At 37.3% G+C, this 22,017-nt stretch overlaps 1 protein-coding gene across 3 annotated transcripts in view; it reads right to left on the bottom strand.

The window, feature by feature from the left end:
- The window catches only part of PDZRN4 (PDZ domain containing ring finger 4), a 337,813-nt gene that overhangs the window by 42,586 nt on the left and 273,210 nt on the right, over positions 1-22,017 (bottom strand). For all 3 annotated transcript variants that reach the window (XM_044756217.2, XM_070493927.1, XM_070493928.1), the window contains 2 exons: positions 21,366-21,622; positions 18,214-18,316 (listed from right to left, as the gene is read on the bottom strand). In XM_044756217.2, coding sequence (XP_044612152.2) covers positions 18,214-18,316; positions 21,366-21,622 — 360 coding nt within the window. The remainder of the gene's footprint in view (positions 1-18,213; positions 18,317-21,365; positions 21,623-22,017) is intronic.

Raw genomic sequence — 22,017 nt, 5'->3', positions numbered from 1 at the left:
GAGGATATGGTCATCACAGTTGAAGCCAGAGGAAGGAAAATGTCAGATTTTATGGGATAGCAACAAGGCAGAGGATTCCCAGAAGCTTCCGGAAGGATTTTGAGAGGTGACTTGAAGAATCCCAAAAAATTGGAGGAGAGAGTACAGCCAGAAAAATACTGTTTTCCTACTGTCTGTCTTTTATCTAAACATAGGCATTTTCTAAGGAAACTGGGTAACTGTCATGCGCTTAAAATGAACAATAGATATTAGTTTACCGAGAGTGGAAACCGTATATTTCTTTTAGCCTAATACGACCTTACATGATGTAAAAGAATAAGCATTCCATGAATGAATGCAAAAATCCAACAGAACTATAAAATGACTTTTAAGTGTCTCTAATGCTAGATATTAAGGATACCATTTTCTAAAAACAAAAGAAGGCACATTTGTTTTTAAAAACAAGGTGAAGCCCTGAAGTGCTCTTCCATTAGTCTCTTCATACCATTAGGTGTATCCAAATTTAACTCAGTATCTAATCTACGACAAGTATGTGTGTGTGAGAAAGGGCCTACGCAAGCATGTGTGTCCATGAGTCTATAAAGGGGGCAAGAAGCATGCATAATATATAGAGAGAGTAATTTATGTACACATGGAAATCCAGGAAAACACACAAATACACACACACCCCTCTTGAATACAAACCAGCCCTAAAGGGTTCTATCCTGTGCAGCTCGGCAATGCCACTGGTATCCGGCACCCCAGGTAGTCACTCCCTCTGAATGCTCCTGGCTAAAATGCAGAGATTCTGCAAATTACTTCTATAATGGGCAATGGAGAGGAAAAACTGGATGAAATTCAACCTAGGAGAAGCCAATTTGTGTCCTATAAAATGCTTTCTAATGATGGAGTCTATTAGGTTTTAGAATAATCTCAGCAGGAGAATGGGAAGGCTGTATCATAGGAAGGAGTTAAAAAATCTCAACGAAAAATTGATTTCAACTGTCAGTTGGGCAAACCTCTGCAGCAGAGAAAAGACAGGACCTTTAGGATACTACCAGGGTTATGACAATTGTTGAAAACTGTGTGAAAGTGAAAACCTTACAATTCACTGACGTGTGCTGGAAGGTGAAGAAAATTACAGTTTCAAAGAATCATTATTTGCTTTCTAGGGAAAAAAAGATCAGTTTAATCTTCAAAAGTATGGTTTCCTAAAGTGAACAATGTGAGGCAGGATGGTTTGGCAAGGAGAAGCAGCAGATGCGAGCCTGCCATAATTAGAGTTTTTCTAACTGTTGCAAACATCTTACTCAGAGAAAATATTCACTAAGAATTTTCAAGTTTCCGCCGTGAATGGAAGTTTTGTTAATGACCACACCATGGGTAGACCAAAGTCTTGCTGTTGCTCTGTTTAGATTTCGGCTCTTTTCTTCCTAGATTTTGTGAGCAATGTGTTCATGTGCGTAGATAACCACAATCTCATTTGTAAAGAGAAAACAAAGAAAAGTTGATTGTCCAGGACTGCGCTGTGGACTTCTCATCACTGCCGGGGTGGTCCTCTGAGATTTTTATTTCTTTCCTTCACAAAAGCAGAAGATGAAGTTTAAGTGTCTTCCTGTGTATTTAATTGAAAAATACCAGCCACTCTATTGTTCAGAACTAAGTCCTTTCAACAACAAAAAAAGGGCTCCTTATTCCTCAGACACCTTCCATGCATGAGGTAATGAGCATTTTAGGATTTTAGCAGTACACTTCACAGTAATCCCTAGGGCTTTTCTCTTTCACAGAATTTACTACCGATTTTGCTAAATACCTACAGAGAACTGGTCAAGTTCAAGCTTTCCTTTTTAAAGCTATTGAAACTCTTCGGTTGTGAAAACAGCCTAATGGAATTAGCCTTTTTATCCTCCTCCTGCATTCGCGGACTACTCTGGAAGGAATATTTCACATACATAGCCTCAATGGGTTTTGGGGCTATTTGGGCAGAAATAGAAAAGTCTCAGAGCAAGACAGAACCAGTCTGGAGGTAAACAGGCTGCGAGAGCTGCAGCTGTGCTGTTACAAATAAGCCTGCATTCTCCGCTGTTGTCTCACTTATCAATTTTGACAGGTGACTGTCTTGACTCCCTGGAACATTTATCAAAGAGGACAAATCATGCTGAATGTCAAGTTTGCCAGAATGACCTTGGTTAGTACTTGACTGTAAAGAAAATAAGGGCTCATACCACTTGTCACGTGGCAAAAAGACAATAGTTTACCTAAAAAATTTTTGCTTATTTAAAAACGCCACCTATGTATTTGAATCTATATCTCCCACTCCCACCACCTTAGTTCAAGTCCTGTTCATTTCACACCTGGACTATAAAAATTGGCCCCTAATTTGTCTCCCTTCTTTGGGTTTTGTTCTTCCAAATTTATCCACTACACTCTTACAAAATGGATATCTCTGGAATACCAATCTGAACTCATCCTACCTCCTCCAACATAGAATTGTCTTCCCAGTGCCTGTAGTAGAAAGTCCTAGTCACCCTTATGACATAAAAGGTGTTTCCTTCTCTGACCACTACATACTTGCCCAGCCATGTCCTGTGTCTTCCTTCCCTTCTCCTAACTTACTCTCCAGTTAGACTAACTATTTGCAATTCCTTGAACCTGCTGTGCTGGTTGATGCCTTCACACGCTTGCACTTGCTCTTGCCTTAAACATCTTCTTGTTCAAAATTCTTCTCAGGTGCCATTTCCTCTCTGACCATTTCCCAAAGAGTTAGTCACTGGCTTCTGTGTACATTTCTGTATTTTACTATTGTGTGCATCTCATGGTAGTGTAATTAGATAGGTCTTCCTGTTTCCATGTCCAGACTGTGAGGTCCTTCACGGAAGACTGTGTCTTATTTATTTTTGGCTAACCAATGCTCAGCATAGAATCTGAAATAGCATAATGCTCAAAAATATTATTTCTGAACTTAACTGGGTCACTATGGCTTTTAGATAGCTGAAAGTAAAACGTCTTTATATCATAGAAGTGGAAGTTATTTCAAAATTTTGGGGTCTAAAAGCAAAATTTAGTGGAATATGAAAAATGAAATTAAAAAACTGCATGTTTAATCATGTATTATGGGAATATCATGATCTTGTTTATATGCAGAAGGAATGAGACCTTAGAGTACATTTTCATTCTAGCATTATTGAGATTACTGACATATAACACATGTGAGTTTGAGGTGTACAATGTGATTTGATACATGTATATACTGCCTAATGATTAACACAATAAGGTTAATTAACATCTTCATCCCCTCAAATAATTACCTTTTTTTCTGAACATTTAAGATCTACTCTCTTAACAACTTACAATACAACACTGTTAATTATAGTCACCATGCTGTGCATTAGATCCCCAGAACTTATTCATCTTATAGTTGGAAGTTTGTACCCTCTGACTAAGATTTCCACATATTCCCTGCTCCCTGAGTCCCAGAAAAGACCACCATTCTACTCTCTCTATCTTTGAGTGTAACTTTTTTAGAAACCAACCATGTAATTGAGAAAATACAGTATTCATCTTTCTCTGTCTGACTTATTTCACTTGGCATAATGCCCTCAAGGTCGTCATGTTGTTGCAAACAGCAGGATTTCTTTCTCTTTTGTATATACACAAAATACATATATTATTGTATATATACACAATAATATTCCATTGTATATATGTACCACATCTTCCTCATCCATTCATGTGTCAATGGACACTCAGGTTGTTTCCATGTTTTGGCTATTGTAAATAATGCTGCAAAGAATATGGCAGTGCAGATATCTCTTCAAGATAGTGATTCATTTCCTTTGTATATACACCCAGAAGTGGGATTGCTGGATCAAATAGTAGTTCTATTTTTATTTTTTTGAGCACCCTCCATACATTTTTTCCATAGTGTCTTCCCAAATTTACATTCTTTCCAACAGTTATTAGGGTGCAATTTTAAATCATTGACTACAACATGCATGAAATTGTAAAACTAAGGACTGAGACGAGTTTCTGATGTAGGGTATATATGAAACTTAAAAAGCAATGAAACTCTTAAGTAATTTAGTAAATATTGGTAAAAATTTTTTTAATTTGCAGTAATTTATGATTAATAAGGACATCTAATATTGTACCAGGTCTTTCTTTAATCCTCCGCATTCTAACAATTACCATGTCTTTAATTTTGCCTCTGAAATACAGGCTTCAGATCCATCCCTGTCTTTCATTTTCCACTGCTACTACTACTACCAGTGTTCCTCTAACTCTAGTCAAAGAAGAAACTAACACTTCATTCATCTTACTTTTAAAATACAAAAGAAAAAATCATTTGACAGACACATACTGAACATACAACTAATATGAGAGACAAGCAAAGTTAGAAGAAAGGAGCCAAAAGTCGAATGGGAGAAACCAACACACATTGATGCTAGCATAGACTATCATCTCCTCTCCTGCTCCAAAACCTCAGCATGTATAAGCATGTACTTTAAAAAATCACAGTCATACTTTAAAGTAAGAAAGGGAACCCTTGGTGGATTGGAAACTGAGAAATCTCTGGAAGATGAAAAGCAGAAGGGATCCCATTAAAGCCTGAAGCTCAACCAAGAGAGAAAAACTAAGAGGTCAATTCTAAAGCAACGCTGAACCAGCAAGGCTCTGAGCTTGGAGCCTCCAGCCACACAGGAGGCTGGGGGTGTGATGCACAATAATGATTCCTCCAGCCCCACTCTTCCTGCCAGCTCAGAACACCAAGAACCACAGGTCAGCTTGTTTAACCCTTCCCATAGCCCTAAGAGATAAGGTTGCAGTAGCCTCAAACTCAGAGGCAGGAAATGGAATTAAGTCCAGGTAGAGCATTTCAAGAAGATGCAGATGGCCAACAGCACCAAATGCTGCTGAAAGGATAAGGAAGGAGAAGGTATAACTGGATTTGGTCATTCAGCTGTTACCTGCCACCCTCAAATGATATTTTAATGGGTTGAGAAATGAATGAGATTTTTAAGATGTGGCAGAGAATCAAATTATTCTTTAAGAATGTTCAGGAAAATGAAGAATAGAGAAGATGGAAGTCCAAGGTCCAAACAGACTTCCTTCAAGGTCTTTTTTTAAAAATAAAAATCACTTGAGTATATTTGGGACTACCATGACACTTGGAGTATTGTTCCTTGTGCGCAGCTCATAACTTATACTTCAAGTGCTTGTACTTAAAACTTAGCATCCATGAGACATGGAGTTTCTCTTCTGAAGTTTCATTTTCTCTTTTGTTCTTAAATATTCTCCACTCAAGGTGATGAAATTGAGACTTAAAATGGTTAAATGATGGAAAAAACATATAGTATACACATATGTGTGTATGTGTATAAATATACATATATATATATCCCAGCCATCATACTAAACTTTCTCATATATTATCTCATTTAATATTAAGAACTACTTATTATTAACGTTATCTTCTTTGCACAGATGAGGAACCTGAGGCTCAGAGTGGTCACACAGGTACTAAGCAGTGGTGTTTGACTGAGCCCACTTCAGGCTGATTCCAAATGTACCTAAATATAATTTTTCCTCCCATCAGAGTGATACCATCAGACTTTTAATTTGTTGGGAATAAAATTTTGAAGGGTTTTATTGCAAATTCATGGGCAGGTTATTTTAGGGGACAATAGATAAGGACTTAATGAGGGTAAGGTATTGTGTATAGTTGGAAATAGAAACAAAATAATTTGGTTGTCAGAAAATCTTCTAGAATCTTTTTCAGGTGTTTGATCTGATACCAACTAGATATTGATCACCTTGCATTATTATGTTACAGAAGTCTACATTTTGTTTTATGGCTGCTATACAGTTATGCATGTGTTCAAGGCCATTAAGAAAAGTGACAGGAAGTGACCCTAAAAATAATTTCTCCACACCTGAGCAAAGTCCCTGAGAGAACATATGGCATTTTCCGCTTTTGACAGGCAACAAGAATAAAACTTGCTTATCTAATGGCCAGTCTGGTGTTAAAGCGGGGATAATGTTAATGTATTTCCTCCTATGAGAATCAGTAAAACTAATTGCATAGTCACACACGCTGCCACTTATATGAATTACAATAGGTCCATAGACTTATTTACCCATCCTACTTAGGTTTTATTGCATGAGAGTGCACTACTAAAAAATATTTAAGGTGAACAAATCCCAAAGCATATCATTTGAAAAACTTAGGACTTCAAGTTATCATGGAAGAAAGTAAGTAATGGAACTCTCATGGTCATCTGGGTTATCTGAAGAAGAGAAACAAAAGTTTGGAGTCTCTTTCACTTTCATTTTGGAGGAAGAGATTTTATTAATTTCTGTGCATAATAGACAGGAAGTGATTAAATATTTCCTAATTAGAAAAACTTAGTGATGTCTTCATTCAGGGAATCACAGTTTTCTTTTGAACTTCCCAACTAAGCTGCTCCTACATTCTTAAAGCACATTTAAAACTTTTGTTTAAAAGGATTCACAACTGTCTTTATTGGCAGGTATCCACATATAAGTCAAAGCAAGGAAAAATTCTTTATGGATTATGAACTTCCTGGCTGTAAAAAGGCTCACCAGCTGTCTGTGGATCCTCTAGTTACTCATAAACATCCCTGGGAAACATACTATGCTTCCAATAGTTATTGAGGAGTTTTAGACCTCTCTCATAAGAGAAATCACGGGTAATTACACTGCGTAGGATGTGTTATTTATCGTTCGTTTATAAAAGGAAGGTGAAATATTATATACTCTTGACAATTATATTCTGGAAGAGAATACACACTTAATTACATGCCAAAGGGGAATTTGAATAAGGAAATATCAGTAATGAACATCTATTACTCTTAGAATCAGACAAAGCTTTTTTCAAGAAAATGAAGAAATTCTTGACCAGCATCTGCTATTAATTAGCTGTGATAGGTGAATCTTTAATCTTCATGGGCTTCAGTTTTCTCTGTCAAGTAAATCAGATGTCCTTCCATAGCCGCCTTATGGTTCAAATTCCATTACATCAAAGTTCTCTTTATTTTAATTCATTTCTGTCCAAAAACCATTTAATTGTTCTTTATCCAAATGTCTTGATCCGTTTTTATTTTAAAGTCTACCTCTAATGTCTCTTAATATGCCCTAATTACTAATAATCCTTTTATATTTGAAAGAAAAGCTCTTACAGGTCTCTTTTTAAAGTACACACTTTTTTTTTTAACAAGTTTTCTGTAGTAAATCCCTCTTTGGTTACTTCTTCCCATGGAATCCTTCACTTCCCACTGGGCAGAATCTGTGACTTTAAAAACTGGTATTCTCAGGAGAGCAAAAGAGCAAATGGTTTCAATGTGTTTTACAGAACAAAGAAAAACTTTTCAGCTTTAACTTTAACATTTTGCTACTGAAAAACAAAAAAATATGAAAAGGGAGTATCTACAAAAGGACAAGTACAATCAAATAAAAACACAGGCAAGAGTATTTGTGAGACTGGTCAAATTTTGACTTTGGATGGTGAATAATTTCATCTGCAGAACTCCAACTCACAATTAGGCTGGGGTTCTGAAACAGCGACTTCTATAACTTGTATCAACACCAAATACAAACACATATTCATATTGCCTTAAACGTCCTGTCCTAAGAGATGTAATCTGGTCATTTAAAATCTGATAATGTAGGTAAAGAAGTGACATCTCTCAGTTCAATCAAAGTGACCACACACTTTGTGCCATTCATCTTCACATTCTCTCAATCTATTCTCTTTAAGGTGACTACAGGTGTAGATTATTACTTGTTGCATTTCAAAATACTACTGTCTAGTGCAGCACCTGTAAACATCATTACTATTGTTGACATTTTTCTCTGGGTTTAAAAATGAACCGAAAGCCTTTGTTTCATCACCACATTCTAAACATCCTTCTAGCCAATGAAGAGGCAGAGTCAGAGGCTCTGTGACAGTGTGTGTGTGTGTGTGAGATATTTTTAGACATGTTTACTAGGCCAGTAAAGAATAATTTCAAATTTCAACTAGAAATGGATTAAAGACTTAAATGTAAGACCTAAAGTCATAAAACTCCTAGAAGAAAGCATGGGGAAAAAGCTCCTTGATATTGGTCTTGGCAAAATTTTTTTAAATATGACAACAAAAGTACAAGCAAAAAAACCAAAAGTAATTACATGGGACTACATCAACACAAAAGCTTCTGCATAGTAAAAGAAACAATCAACGGAATGAAGAGGTGACCTATGGAATGGGAGAAAATATTTGCAAAACATATATCATATAACGGGTTAGTATCCCAAAATATATAAGGAACTCATACAACTCAATGGCAAAAAAAAAAAAATACAATTAAAAAACGAGTGGAGGACCTGAATGGACATTTTTCCAAAGAAGAGATACAAATATCCAGTAGGTACATGAAAAGGTGCTCAACGTCACTAATCATCAGAGAAACGCAAATCAAAACCACAATGAGATATCACCTCACAGGTTAGGATGGCTATTATCAAAAACACAAGTGATAACAAGAGTGTTGGTGAGGATATGGAGAAAAAAGAACCCTAGTACACTGTTGGTGGGAATGTAAATTGGCACAGCCGCTACAGAAAACAGTATGGAGGGTCCTCAAAAAATTAAAAATAGAACTACCATATGATCCAGCTATCCCACTTCTGGGTGTATCCAATGGATATGAAAAGAGAATATTGGAGACATATCAGCAACCCTGTGCTCATTGTAGCATTATTCACAATAGCCAAGACATGGAAACAATCAAAGTGTCCATTGATAGATGAATGGCTAAAGAGGATGTGATATATGCATATAATTATACATATATGCACAATGGAATATTATTCAGCCACAAGAAAGAAGGAAATCTTGCCATTTGCAACTACATTAATGGACCTTGAAGGCACTATGCTGAGTGAAATAAGTCAGATAGACAAAGACAAATACTGAGTTCTTGCTTATATGTATAATCTTAAAAAGCTGAACTCAAAGAGAATAGAATGGTGCTTGCAAGGGGCTGATGAGTGGGAAAAATGGGGAGATGGTCAAGGAGAACAAACTTCCAGCTATAGGATGAATAAATTCTGGGATCTAATGTACAGAATGGTGACTATAGTTAACAATACTGTGTTATACTTGAAAGTTGCTATGGGAGTAGATCTTAAACGTTCTCACACAAAAGGTAATTATCTGAGGTGATGGAGATGTTAACTAATCTTATTTTGGTAATCATTTTGCAGTGTATATGTATATCAAATCATCATGTGGTACACCTTAAACTTACACAATGCTATATGTCAATTATATCTCAGTAAAGCTGGGAAAAAATAACATGCAGACAAAAGATTCATGCAGAAGGCAGTTCACTGCAGCTTTTTTTTTTTTTTTTTTTTTGAGGAAGATTAGCCCTGAGCTAACTACGGCTAATCCTCCTCTTTTTGCTGAGGAAGACTGACCCTGAGCTAACATACATGCCCATCTTCCTCTACTTTATACATGGGATGCCCTCCACAGCATGGCTTTTGCCAAGCCGTGCCATGTCCACACCAGGGATCTGAACTGACAATCCCCGGCTGCCGAGAAGTGGAAAGTGGGAACTTAACCGCTGTGTCACCGGGCCGGCCCCAACTGTAGCTTTTTATAGCTACGAAAATCCGGAAAAAATGTAAACACCCAACAAAAATGTAAAATCTCAGTTATAGGAAAAATGATGTACATAGAAGAGGGAAACACAAAATGTTAGCTGTGGTTATCTCAGGTGGTGCAATTGAAGATATTTAAAATTTTTATTTTGGATTTCAAATACATAGATTGGATTTAGTATAATCCTTGGCTCATGACACACCATCTGTATTGGTCATGCCAAGTTCTCTTTTATTTATATTAATTTTGACTATTTAATACATAGTGAATACTGGTGGACTCACCACAGAACCATGAACCGGAGCATTACCAATTGCTTATGTCTTACAAGAGAAAAGAGAGAACTGTCATGCCAATATAAAGCACATGATATTTAAGGATTCAACATTTTTTTCAGAGATAATAATTTGGTGGAAAAAATCCAAACTGGCATTATTGTCTGCATTTTTCTAATTTAAAAAAGCATTGCATTTATATAAAATAATTTGTTTCTAGTGCCTACAGACTGCATCTGCCATTTCTAATTGGCAAATGTATATGGGTTAACTTCTTCTAAACATTAAAGATAAAGTCAGAGATAATATGGAGAGGTGTGCTCCTTGCTACCAACTGCTGCAATATGGTACTAGACACAGATCAACGTGTGGTCATACGAATGTGTGCACTCTCTTTATAAAAACCCATAAAATGTGAGTTAATATGTTTGAAATGTTAAACTATTTGTAAAATTGTTAAGGATTTGACTACACATTTGTCTCACTTCACTTAAGTGAGTTACATGAGAGAACCAGATACTGACAAACCATCCCATAACCAACACTGGTATCCCCACAGAGCTCACATGTGAGGACGCTGTGATTCAAGAAGTAAGTTGAGACAGAGCTAGGACTGGGACCAGACTCCTTGTTTGGATTCCTTCTTCTAGCTTGTATTGCCTCTGAAAGTAACACTGGAATCCTCACACGCGATTTACTTTACATTGGAAAAGACAGCTCTCCTTTCTTTGCCCCTATGAAAACAGTTCTTTGAAAGCAGAATAGAAGTCATTGGGAAAATATAACTTGATATGCAAATGTTCACCTTAAACACAACCTTTCACAAACAACTTTCAGTAATGCAAGGCAATCATGAATGTGTATCATGAGTATCTTCAAACAAAAATTGAATGTCAGCATTTTGATAAAATTCATATACATAGTATAAGGAATCTTCATTTTATATCTAGATTCCTAGTAAAATAAATGTGCCTATGGTTACATTGTTTAATAACCAACTGGCAAGGTTAAATTTACTTTTCATTGTTTTCCTAGGAAATAAGATTTAGTGTTGTCATAATCAGTGAGGCAAAAGATAAATTTGTCTCATATTTGTTTTAGGAAATTGCATGACCAAATTAACAGCAATACTAATCTCATTTCTTTTGGTAAGAAATCTAAAAGAATTACAATAATTTGATAACTATTTCCAACTTTGTCGCATTTTCTTTCTAGTCACTCCTTAAGGAGGACTTTTCTTTTTTTAATGGAAAGTCACAATTTAGGAAAATCATTCAATTTAATAACCATGGGTATTCAAACTAAGAAATTTTGAGTCACCTCAACATTATATTAGGATTAAATATTAGGAATATTAGTATTATATAAAATATGATTACAAGGTCTCAGCCTTGATTAAGGTTCAACAAATATAAAAACTAGGATAACCATATACTGTATTGCCCAATTAGGACATTTTGAACGTTAAAGATGATGCAATTCATAATTAAACTGAAATGTTAGGCAACATGCAGACAGTTTAGGGCAAACCAGGATGTACGGTTATCCTAACACAAATTGAACCCCAGTCTTTCTTCACCTATGTATATTAGCACGCCTGTTTACCATGGTTCTCTAGCTTACAAGCTTGGGGTAAGATATGCACATCTTCCTTCTTAAAAAGGCAACCAAAAAAATCCAAATTTTCTTCTTTTACAATATGGCACAAGTGTATACTTAAATCCATTTACTCTAATTACTAGGCTGTTAATTGAATTATTATGAGACAAAAACAAAGAATTTCAGACTTTGTTTCACATTTCTATTCTCCATCAGCTCTTTTCTCCTTTTTCCCCATTTAACCCTTTGTATTTGTTTCCAAGACACTTATAAAATAGTAGCAGTAGCAGCAATGGTCAATAATTTATTCACTTCTCCTGCAAACGCTGCTGAGTGCTTACTGTGTGCCAGGGCACATGTTAGGCTCTCCTCATGATATAAAGATAATTAGAAGTGGTCATTTTCATTAAGAAAGACGAACTATTTAGAAGAAAAAGATAAGTACATAAATAACTATACCAGGGCATAATGACAAAAAGTATTTACAGAATGTGGTATGGGAGTTCAGTGGTGGGAAAGAGATTATCAGAAGTGCGTTTCAGGGGCAGAGAGGCCCATAAGTAAAGGCACAGAAGAAGGAAAGCACACAGCTTGCTCTGAGTATTGCTACACTGTAAAGTTTGACCCCAAGATGCCTGGAAAATTAGGGCAGTGACAGAGTACAAGGGACCTTCACTGCCAGGCAGAGAATTTTAGAGTTAATTCAAGGAATAGAGTCATATAAGATGATGAACAGGGAGAGATCCAGTGAGAAGTGCACCTGAGAAGGACTAGTCTGATAGTGGTGAATACCATGGACTACAAAGAATAGGGACCGGGCTCAGGTGACCAAGAAATAGCATAGAGACAGAGCAATGTCCTAGATAAGGAAGGAGACATTGGCGATATGAAGGAGAAACATGTCCCAGAGAGCCTGGAAATGTAAGCCCCAACAAATGACAACTGAGTGTTTTGGCCTCCATGACTGAGATTTTAATCTGACCTAACAGGGAAAATGGTGTCATTAACAGACATTTCAATGAAACAACTCCACACTTACAGAATACCATTTTATCTTTGGTTCAAGTAATAAAAATAGTTTCACACCTTATCCAGATCAATTTTCAGTTCAATAAATGTCCCCCAAGAATGAAACTTATTAAGATGATTTTTTTTAATGGATGATTTTATTGCCCCAATAGTAAGTGGTATAAAATTATTTTAGATATTTCATTAATAATTCTAAAATGTCACTAACAAGCAGAAGAAAAGGGATTGGTGAAACACAAATCATCCAGTGAATTAAAAAACTCTGAAGATTCTATACTTTCATACTCTACACACTATTTTCTCCACTAGCCATCACTACATATGGATAATATATAGTCTCTTTATGAGTTATGTTTCATACCCAAACTTATTCCTTCCATCAATGGTTTTCAAATTCCTTGATACAGTTCCCTCTCTGAATACCCAGAGTCAGAACTGGCTACCTGGGGAGACACTCACGTCCCTCTCCATGTAGTGTTTCACAAATTTGCTGAATGATCCCTTGGCGAAGAAGTTATAAAAGGGTAGAAGGATGGATTAGAGAACACGTCAAATTCATACCAAGTATGAGATTCTATGATTTTACAAAATGATAGTCAGCACAGATGAATTTATGGAGACCATTAAAATTCTAGTTCGTTACTTCTCTCTGTTTTCCCCCATTTGGGCCCTTTCCCTAGAATTGTTTAACTGAAACAAAAATGGCACTAGGATGAGAACCTCTCATATAAAGAACAAATACCAATTAGAAAGGGAAAGCATATTTGTTGTCACTGCATGGTGGTCTCAGTTTCTTTCCAACTCCCTTGCACAAAAAGGAAGAAAGGTACTGCCCTGCCCAGAAGCTGGTCCATACAGACAGCAATGGGGATCTTCCTTTATTCATTCATCAAATACTGAGAACCCTTACGAAACAGGTGGTGGGATGCAATGATGAACAAGGCAGACAAGGCCTCTGCCCTCACAGCCTAGAAGGAGCCACGTAGCTCTATCCATGTGCACTAGGGAGATTTTTCTCAAAGTTGGCTTTGCAAATCACAAAGCTGCTCAAAAAGATATGACAAATCTAGTTAATGCTTATCGTGTTGTTATCTTTTTGAATGAACATCTCCTCGATTCATAGTTCCCTTTTCTTTAATTCTGTAAGAGAGAGATTATATACTTAAATTCTTACAAATATTCTGCACATATTCGTGGGGATCCAGCTCCAGGAAATACATTTTGCAAAATGACACTTCTTAGCATAGCACAAGGGTTTACTTACGCTTTGCATAAGAATTGCAACATGGAAGCTAATTAATATGCTAAATGCTCATTCCTATTTATAGACACCTGCCCAAGTTTGGTTTTCAGTTAACATGTACACAGAACTCTGACACATACAACTTGTCCTTATCTCCTTCTCACCTTTAATATCTGTTCAAGCAAACTGCCAAGTTCCTTTTCATTTTGATGACAATGTATACATAAAGGGAACTCTGTGTGTATTGAATTCAGCCGGTTGGATATGTTTCTTCAGCCTGCTTTTAGGGGGAGGTGTAAAAATGATTTCAAGTAGCATTTCTACGTGATGAAAATCTGTAGGCTCAGAAATGTTGCTGAAATTATTCGCCTGCCTTGGCTAATGTGATGTTTTATACTCTCAAAATTTGGTGCCTATTAGTTCTCTGACTCTCCTCTCTCAGCACCAACTTTTGAGAATTAATGGCAAATGCTGCAGAAAATTCAACATCTTCCTTGCACTCAGGCAGTAGCAAACATATCTTTATTGGGAACTGGACGAAAGAGCTCTATATTTCTCAAAGCCTTTCCCTTTAAATTATTTCTAGTAGAAGTTGGATCTGAGATCTGCCTCTGACTAGCTAAGGGCTATTTATGATTTATTTCAACCTTTAGCTGGCTCTAGGGAAAAAAAAATGAACCAAGTTGAAAATAAAGAAGAGGAGATGCTTAATCTCCAGTGGTATTTCAGTACCCTGACTCTGATGATGGGTGCATTGTTTAAATTTTGATATTTTTATTTTTTCTCTCAAAAATAAAATTAAAATCCTTTATCATTTTTAATTAGCGAACAAGCACCATCATTTTTTAAAGAGAGCAAATTTCAAGCTGTGAGTCTTTTAATGCAGGCTGGTCCTCTGAGACTTTTCTGAAGGACTGTAGGGAAATTTTAAACCCAGTCAAATAATTTTCTTAGGCAAAGTGGCGATAGGCCATAGTGAGATATGGGTATCATTAAAATTTCATAGAGGTCCCTAACACACCAGAGTCACCGTAACATTGCCACATTGACTATAATATCTCCAAAGAAGCATTTGCTGTCTATCACGGCACGGAAGGGAGCTGTTACAATCTATCAATGCAATAATCTGCATGTTAAAAAGTCCCTAAATATGTATTTACAAGATAGTCAGATCTGTTTTGGTCTATTGGGTCAATAATCCACGCACTAAAAGTCCCTACATATGTATTCACAAGATAGACAGATCAACTTTGGTTCACTGAGTAAATGGTAAGTAAGCCTTTAAAAAGGCACCTAAATAGTTGCCTAGTTTGCATTGTAGCAGGTTCAGAAATGCAGTTCTGTACACTTTCTGTCTTTTGAAGAGCGGATTTATTATGCTAGTTTCAGTGGATGCCAGAAGCTGTGTTTCACTTTGGTCTATGATATTTTGCTTTTAAAAAGTCAGAAGAAAAACCAACTTGGAACAAACTATAAAAAAGCTATGAGGCAAGTAATAGAGACACAGATATTTAGGGGAAGCCCCTCAAGCTGGGTGGATGCTGTCCTTCTAGACTATGTCTTACCCCTTCCTCCCGTGCCATCCAGGTCCAACCCACCTCCCCCTCTCACCTGACTGCTCTGCGGTAGACTTTGCTTTCCTCTGTCAATCTCATTCCAACAGCCAGAGGGATCTCGTTAGGGCTTTAGAACGTGGCCCTGCTCTTTCTTCTCCAGCTACTTCCGACTCATAGGAAAAGCCAAAGGCTCCTCAAGGCATGCCTCTACTCTCTCTGACTTCACCTCTTACCACTTCACCTTTCCCATGCTGTCAGAGCACGCTGGTCTTGAGTGCCTAGGCATGCTCCTGCTTCAGGTCCTTTGGACTTGCCCTTCCCTCTATCTGGAAAGCTCCTTCCTCAGATATCCACAGGCCAGCTCTCCTACTTTCTTTAGGTCTCTTATGAGAAAGGCCTTCCCTGACCATCTTATATAAGATAGCACACCGCGTCCCAAATCATGCTTTTCCTTTCTCTGTTACCTACACTTGTTCTCCATTAGCACTTATCACTATCTAATATAATATGTCCTTACTCATTTATTTATTGTCCATCTCTTTCCTCTAAAGGTTAAGCTCCACTAAGGCAGGGGCAACATCAGTTCCAAACTTAGATAAGAACCTGGTATACTTTAAGTGCTCATTAAATATTTATGGCAGAAATGAAGGAAAGCAGATGAAAAGTTAACTTCTTTCTACTTCCCCTACTGATGTGTATTCATGTTTAGCTAGAGGAGGAATCTCTTTCCGAGATGAAGTTCTCTTTGCAGTCATTAGACCTCCGTTTCCTGTAATGTTCTCTAAGTGGCACAAAACTGGTCCTTCCTGAAGGTATTCATCCACTGCATCCGGGTTGTGATAGAGCTCCTGGAGGAGCTGGGGTCATCTCAGCTGGTCACAGAAATTCTTGGCCAGTCTGTTTCTAGCAATAGTATATAAAGACAGAATTAGCATTTTTAAATTTCCCCCACTTAACGTGCTGTCCACGATCAGCTCTGGTGACAGCAGTGGACTGACTAGATTTTATGGTGTATTATGATGCAGCCATAAGGGATGGTGTGTGCCACTCTACCACATAACTATAACAGAGGGAGGAGTACTGGGTGGAATTATTATTCTCTCTTGAACTTGGGGTATTACCTCATGCCTCCACCCTCACTTTTAACCATACCCTATGTTCTCAACTGCATCCTTCCTCATGATTGAAGCCTGTCACAGTAACTTCTTCCTTATTTAAATTTCACAGGAACATTCTTTATTTTAATCACTCAGAAAGGTGCCTTCGGCAAGAGAATCACAGCTGACAGCAAATTAATGACTACGATGCTATGATTAGTTGAGCTCACAAGCTACAGAAGACTTGTCTGAGCATTTACCACTGTCATCATACTGACCCCGGCATCTATTAGGGATTGATATAGTCAAAAAAGAGGAAGCCCTGTAGAAATGTAAGGAAATCTGCCTGTATTGTAATATTCTATGATATGCTAATTAAAAGAAATTTTACTGTTAACCTGCTTAGCCTAAGCAAGTCTCTCTCCCAGGGCCTCCCCCAGCACACAGATTTACTTTAATAAAGCTTTAAGGCACAAACCAAATGAAAAGCTGAAGTGATCTAGATAATTCCAGTCCCCAAATCCAAAGTAGTCATTAAGTGAAAGAAAAACATCGTTTAATCTTGAATTATTTGGATAAGTGACTCAATTGTGTAATTTATTTTGCATGAGTAGGCAAAACATAATGGATATTTCAGTGCATACCAGTATTTGAGTGGATTTATAAAAGAAGACTTTACAATCAACTTAATGGAGAGGAGGGGGTAAAAAAATAAACATGAACAACGACAATGACAAAACCATCTGCTCAGATACTAGGTATCATCACACATCTTCCAAATTCTGGCTGAAAAGAAATAATGATTTCTGTAATCCCCAGCAATGACTTTTGTGGGAGGAAGATTTCAAATAAACGTCTATTTGCTTTGGGTGAGCTTCACTGAAGCGGCCTTATTTGATTTCAGATCCTCCTAAGGGAAGAGATTTCAGGATTTCTGGGTTGTAAAATGGAAAAGAACATTTTGCTGAACTTGTCTGACATCATCTAAGGCATTAAAAGGGCAGATAATCATAGGTTCTTTGCCTGTTTACCAAAGCTTCTTTACCTCCTCAATCTATTTTATTTCCAAATGTCAGAGTAGTCTGAAACCTTTCGAAGATTTATAGACTGCAGGAGCAGGGGAAATATTAGGATAAAATCCTTTAACTTTTGTGAAAGCTTTTAAATAATTAATAGATGGGCTTTTGGAATTGTTATATATCACAGCACACAAACTCTAACATATACCACGTGAAGGCTAAACATAGTTTAACAACAAAGGGCATGAGGCCATCTCTCTTTCTAGAAAGTCAGTAAGACTACTCGTTAGGGTACGTACTTGAGTCACAAATGAAGAGAATATTGAATTTGGGAAGACAATATAACTAACATAAGAAAATTTAGTTTATCACTTAAAATCAAAATATTATACAATGAATGATCATAGTAAGCACAATCTTGACTTTAAATATAATTTCATTTCCAAACTCTACTTGGAAATTCTCTTATATTACAGAAAGAAGAAAAAATGTAGCTGCCATAATATTATTTATAAAAAGCAACAAAGATGTGAGCAAAATATTTCAAGCTTATGTCATAAAACTGTTTTCCAATATACTACAGCCAAATAGCTAAAACAAATAATATTGAAAAGATCTTACCCTAGAGATATATATATATAATAGACAAAATACTTCTCATAGCAATAAATTAATTTTGTCTTTGTTATGCAAAACCCCTCAACTGTAACTTCACGAAGAAAGCTGAAGTGGTGTGAAAACCATCTTACCTCGTATTCAAAGTCCTCTGTTCTGTCCGCATCAGCAGGCAAGCTGGAAAGATACTCATTGTCCTCATAAAATTCATGTTCCATCGGATGAAGAGAATGGCAGCTATGGGGAACATAGCAATACGATATGAATGGATCAAAACGGTTGTTTTCAAGATTAAAACTGATTTTTCAATTTCACTTTAGTTTTCTTTGCTTTGCAATAGGACCTGTAGTGATCTAGCCTTTAAATGAACTACAGCTCAGAAAGACCAATTGCTTTTCTTTCTCCCCTACATGAAGTCCATCAGTTTGCTATTTCTGAGAGAATATTAAGAACAAGGCCCACGGTCAGAGCCACGTTCTGTGAAGAAACTGAAGTGAAATCTCTGACAGACTACGGTGCTTTATTAACACGCTTTGGCTGGCTTCCATTCCACCAAATGTGACTTGCTTCATACATAGGTATGTGGCATTTGAGAATGCAGTCTACCAAAGTGAGTATTTTGTAACAAAGTACTACCAATTGCATAATATACAGCCCCAAACTGTTTTTTGAAATCTGTTTTCAAAAGCACATATTTTTCAGATTATAAAACATATTCACTTTGCCCCCATTCCTTAAGACCTCCTTCCTCATTCTCCCTCATAATCCACATTTTTCCCCTCTTTGATAAAAAGGGGAAATATTAAACACAAATATTAAAGATAATTCATGGTGATAATTCACTGGAAACTCATATAAGCCACAGGGTTTCATAATCCCTTTAGAAGAGAGAACTGATTAAGTAAAGGAAATGAGCGGGACCCAGGGCACTGTACATTGCTTTTATATATCCTTTAACTTTCGAGAATTGCTTTAAATAATTTACAGAAATGCTTTCAAATTACTATACGCTATGATATAGATACTATACATTATACCATATGAAGGCCAAGCATAGTTTAGTAGCGAAGGACATGAGTTCATCTCTATTTCTAAATGTCAATGAAAAAGTTTAAACGCAATTAACCAAGTTGGTTGTGGGTAAAACCTCTAAGCCCGACCAGAGTGGACATTATTGAAAAATCAGGGTTAGTGGTATAAATCAGTTCCTTTATCACGAGCTGAAAGGTGAGAGAGAGCCATCCTAGTGCCCTCCCACGGTCAGCGTAAATATTCTACCAGCCTCTTCTCACTCCTATCTATGGCTGTCAGCTCCATAAAGGGTTAATCAACGTGGACCCAACTAGTAAAAGCAGTGTATGCAGCATCTCACTTGCTGGTCTAACAGGTAACCCCTTCTTGCTTAAATCTTGCCTGGCTCTGCAAAGCCCCTTTGGGCTGGTGAAACACGAAGGCTTGTTGTTTGGGGCATCTGATGTGTTTCCCTCATCTTTCAGTTAGTAAGATGGGAGCCCTGCCAGGAGGAACACCTTATTCATTCAATAAACATTTATTGAGTGTCTACCAGATGCCAGGCCCTATGCCAAGTGCTGGAAATATGTTGGTGCACAAAATCAGTTCTTGCCCTATTAATTGGGTAAAGCAGTCAAGTGGGAATTTTAATATAGTGTGATAATTAAGGGGAAAATATGGAGCACATGGTGGGGATGTACCTACTGTAGCCCGAGGAAGTTTGCTGGAAGAGGCTGCCTCTAAGCTGAGATCTGCAGGATTTAGGAAGAGCGACACAGCCAGTTGGCTGAAAGAGGGGGCACTTTGCTCAGACCTCTTCATCTCAGAAGCCTGGCCCTGCCACTTTTTAGCTATGTGATATTGGCCAAATTACTTGACATCTGTGACATGGGTCATAATATAAGATACTCCCTCCAAAGGTTGTTGTGAGTTAACAAATGTACGACACTTGGAATATTACCGAAAACATGTTAAGTGAGCTAATAAATGTTAGCTACTATTAGGCATTCAGGAAAGTATTTATTGGATTGCTACTCTGTGTCAGGCTGTACTAATAATATTACATACTTGTTTGCTTGTGCATTGTTCATCTCCCCTCTAGAATATAAGCTCCAGGAGGCAATGATTATTTTTGGTTCCACGTTTATGCCCAGCACCTAGTTCCAGTGCCTGACATAAAGGGCTATTTAATAAGTAATGGATGGATGAATACAATCTTAAGCAAAACAAACAGCGCTCCTACCCAGAACTTGAAGTTTCAAGGAGTGGTTTCCAAAACATGGCTCACATTACAATTGCCTAGGAAGACTTTTGAAAAATTCTGATGCCTGAGTTTCACTCTAAAAAATTCTTCTTTAACTGGTCTGAGGTGGGATTCAGGCATTGCATTGGTATTTCTTTACAAAGTTCCAGGCGATTCTAATGTACACATTGGAACCACTGAAATAGACTTACAAAAGCCACCAAAGGCCAGAGAAGTGACAGGATCAGATCTGTGTTTTACAAAGTGGAGAACGGAATGCAGTAGGCAACGAAAATGCAGTCTAAAGAGGCTACTGCTCTCAATAATGTTTGAATATTTGCTGAAAAGCTCACAGAACAAAAAGTATGGGGCAAAAAATCCTTCCAAAACTGTACAAGTAGGATTATTTGAATAAAATCTCTCTAACTGCCTTTAAATTAGGTAAAAATTAGGGAAGAAATATCCATTAATAGTTCCTTACTTCATAGCTCTATACTTATTCTCTGACAGCCAGGACCTTTTATTTACATCTCAATATATTGGATAATTGCTTTCTTTGGAGAATTGCACTTTAATTAATTTTCTAGCTTCTTCTTTAAAGAAGAGAAAAGCAGAAGAGAGAAAGAGAGGCGACCCACAGAGGAGAATATGGTGCCAATGCGCCGCTTCTGTGTCAGTCTTAATAAGGCTTTTGGCAGCTTTGGTGAGAAAAGCTATTTCCCTGACCAGTGCTCATGAGTAGTGTGAGGTACTGATGACTGGAAATATGATGATGAACCAATCAGAGCCAGACCTTTTCACTGTACTTCAGCAAGTATGATTCCTGAGGTGAAGCAACTGTATGGGTCAGGGAAAAGAGCTAGTAGGGACAGCTGAGGACTAATTGGATGTAGACACAGTGGAGACATTTTCCAAACAGAACTGAGAGCCTGTTTCTGTAATTGTCAACTCGCTAGCGTTACTGATTCTTTCCAACACCTATGTTAAATGACGAAAACAAATAAGGCTTTGGGAGAAATGACAGAAAAATACCTGTCTGAGAGCAGAAATGGACAGATATCTGGCACTGGAGGGGTAGGTGGCCTCAGTTTGGTCAGGGCTATGATGTGTTCAAATGTGATGTCCGTCTGAGTACTGGCGTTCATGAGCTGCACTTCTGGGGCTGCTCCATAGGCTGGTTTACTGAGAGGCGTTCGCCTTAACACCTGGACCACAATGGGCTCCTTGGCATTCCGAAAAGCTTCCACTGCCTCTTCATGGGTGGCCTTTGAGAGATCCTTCCCATTGACCTGCGAAGATAAAAGGACATTGCTCATTTCAGAGGAAAGCACAGAGAGGCTGTCATGATAGATTAATACAAGGTGGAAGGGGAAGTTGAAACCAGCTCTGATATGAATTTTGTAAAGGAATATTGAATCAGACATTGACATTTATTGAACTCTTCACCAACATGAGGAAATGGAGATGAACAGGAAAACAATTACCTCTTGTATCTTTATGAAGCACACAGCCAGAATTATTAGTAAAGATTTAAAAACTTAAATAACACAGCGGCTTCATAAAATGTTCACCAAAATATTTAGAAAGGTAGAAATGTTAAGTATATCCTTTTTAAAAAAATGATCTATCAATCTCTTGGTGGGACTGTCAATATTTAATTAAAATCTTACTTGCCTGGAATCTA

The sequence above is a fragment of the Equus asinus genome, chromosome 22 (assembly GCF_041296235.1).
Source record: "Equus asinus isolate D_3611 breed Donkey chromosome 22, EquAss-T2T_v2, whole genome shotgun sequence".
NCBI classification, from domain to species: Eukaryota; Metazoa; Chordata; class Mammalia; order Perissodactyla; family Equidae; genus Equus; species Equus asinus.
The sequence above is the reverse complement of the archived record's forward strand: the minus strand, read 5'-3'. Positions and strand labels throughout refer to the sequence as shown.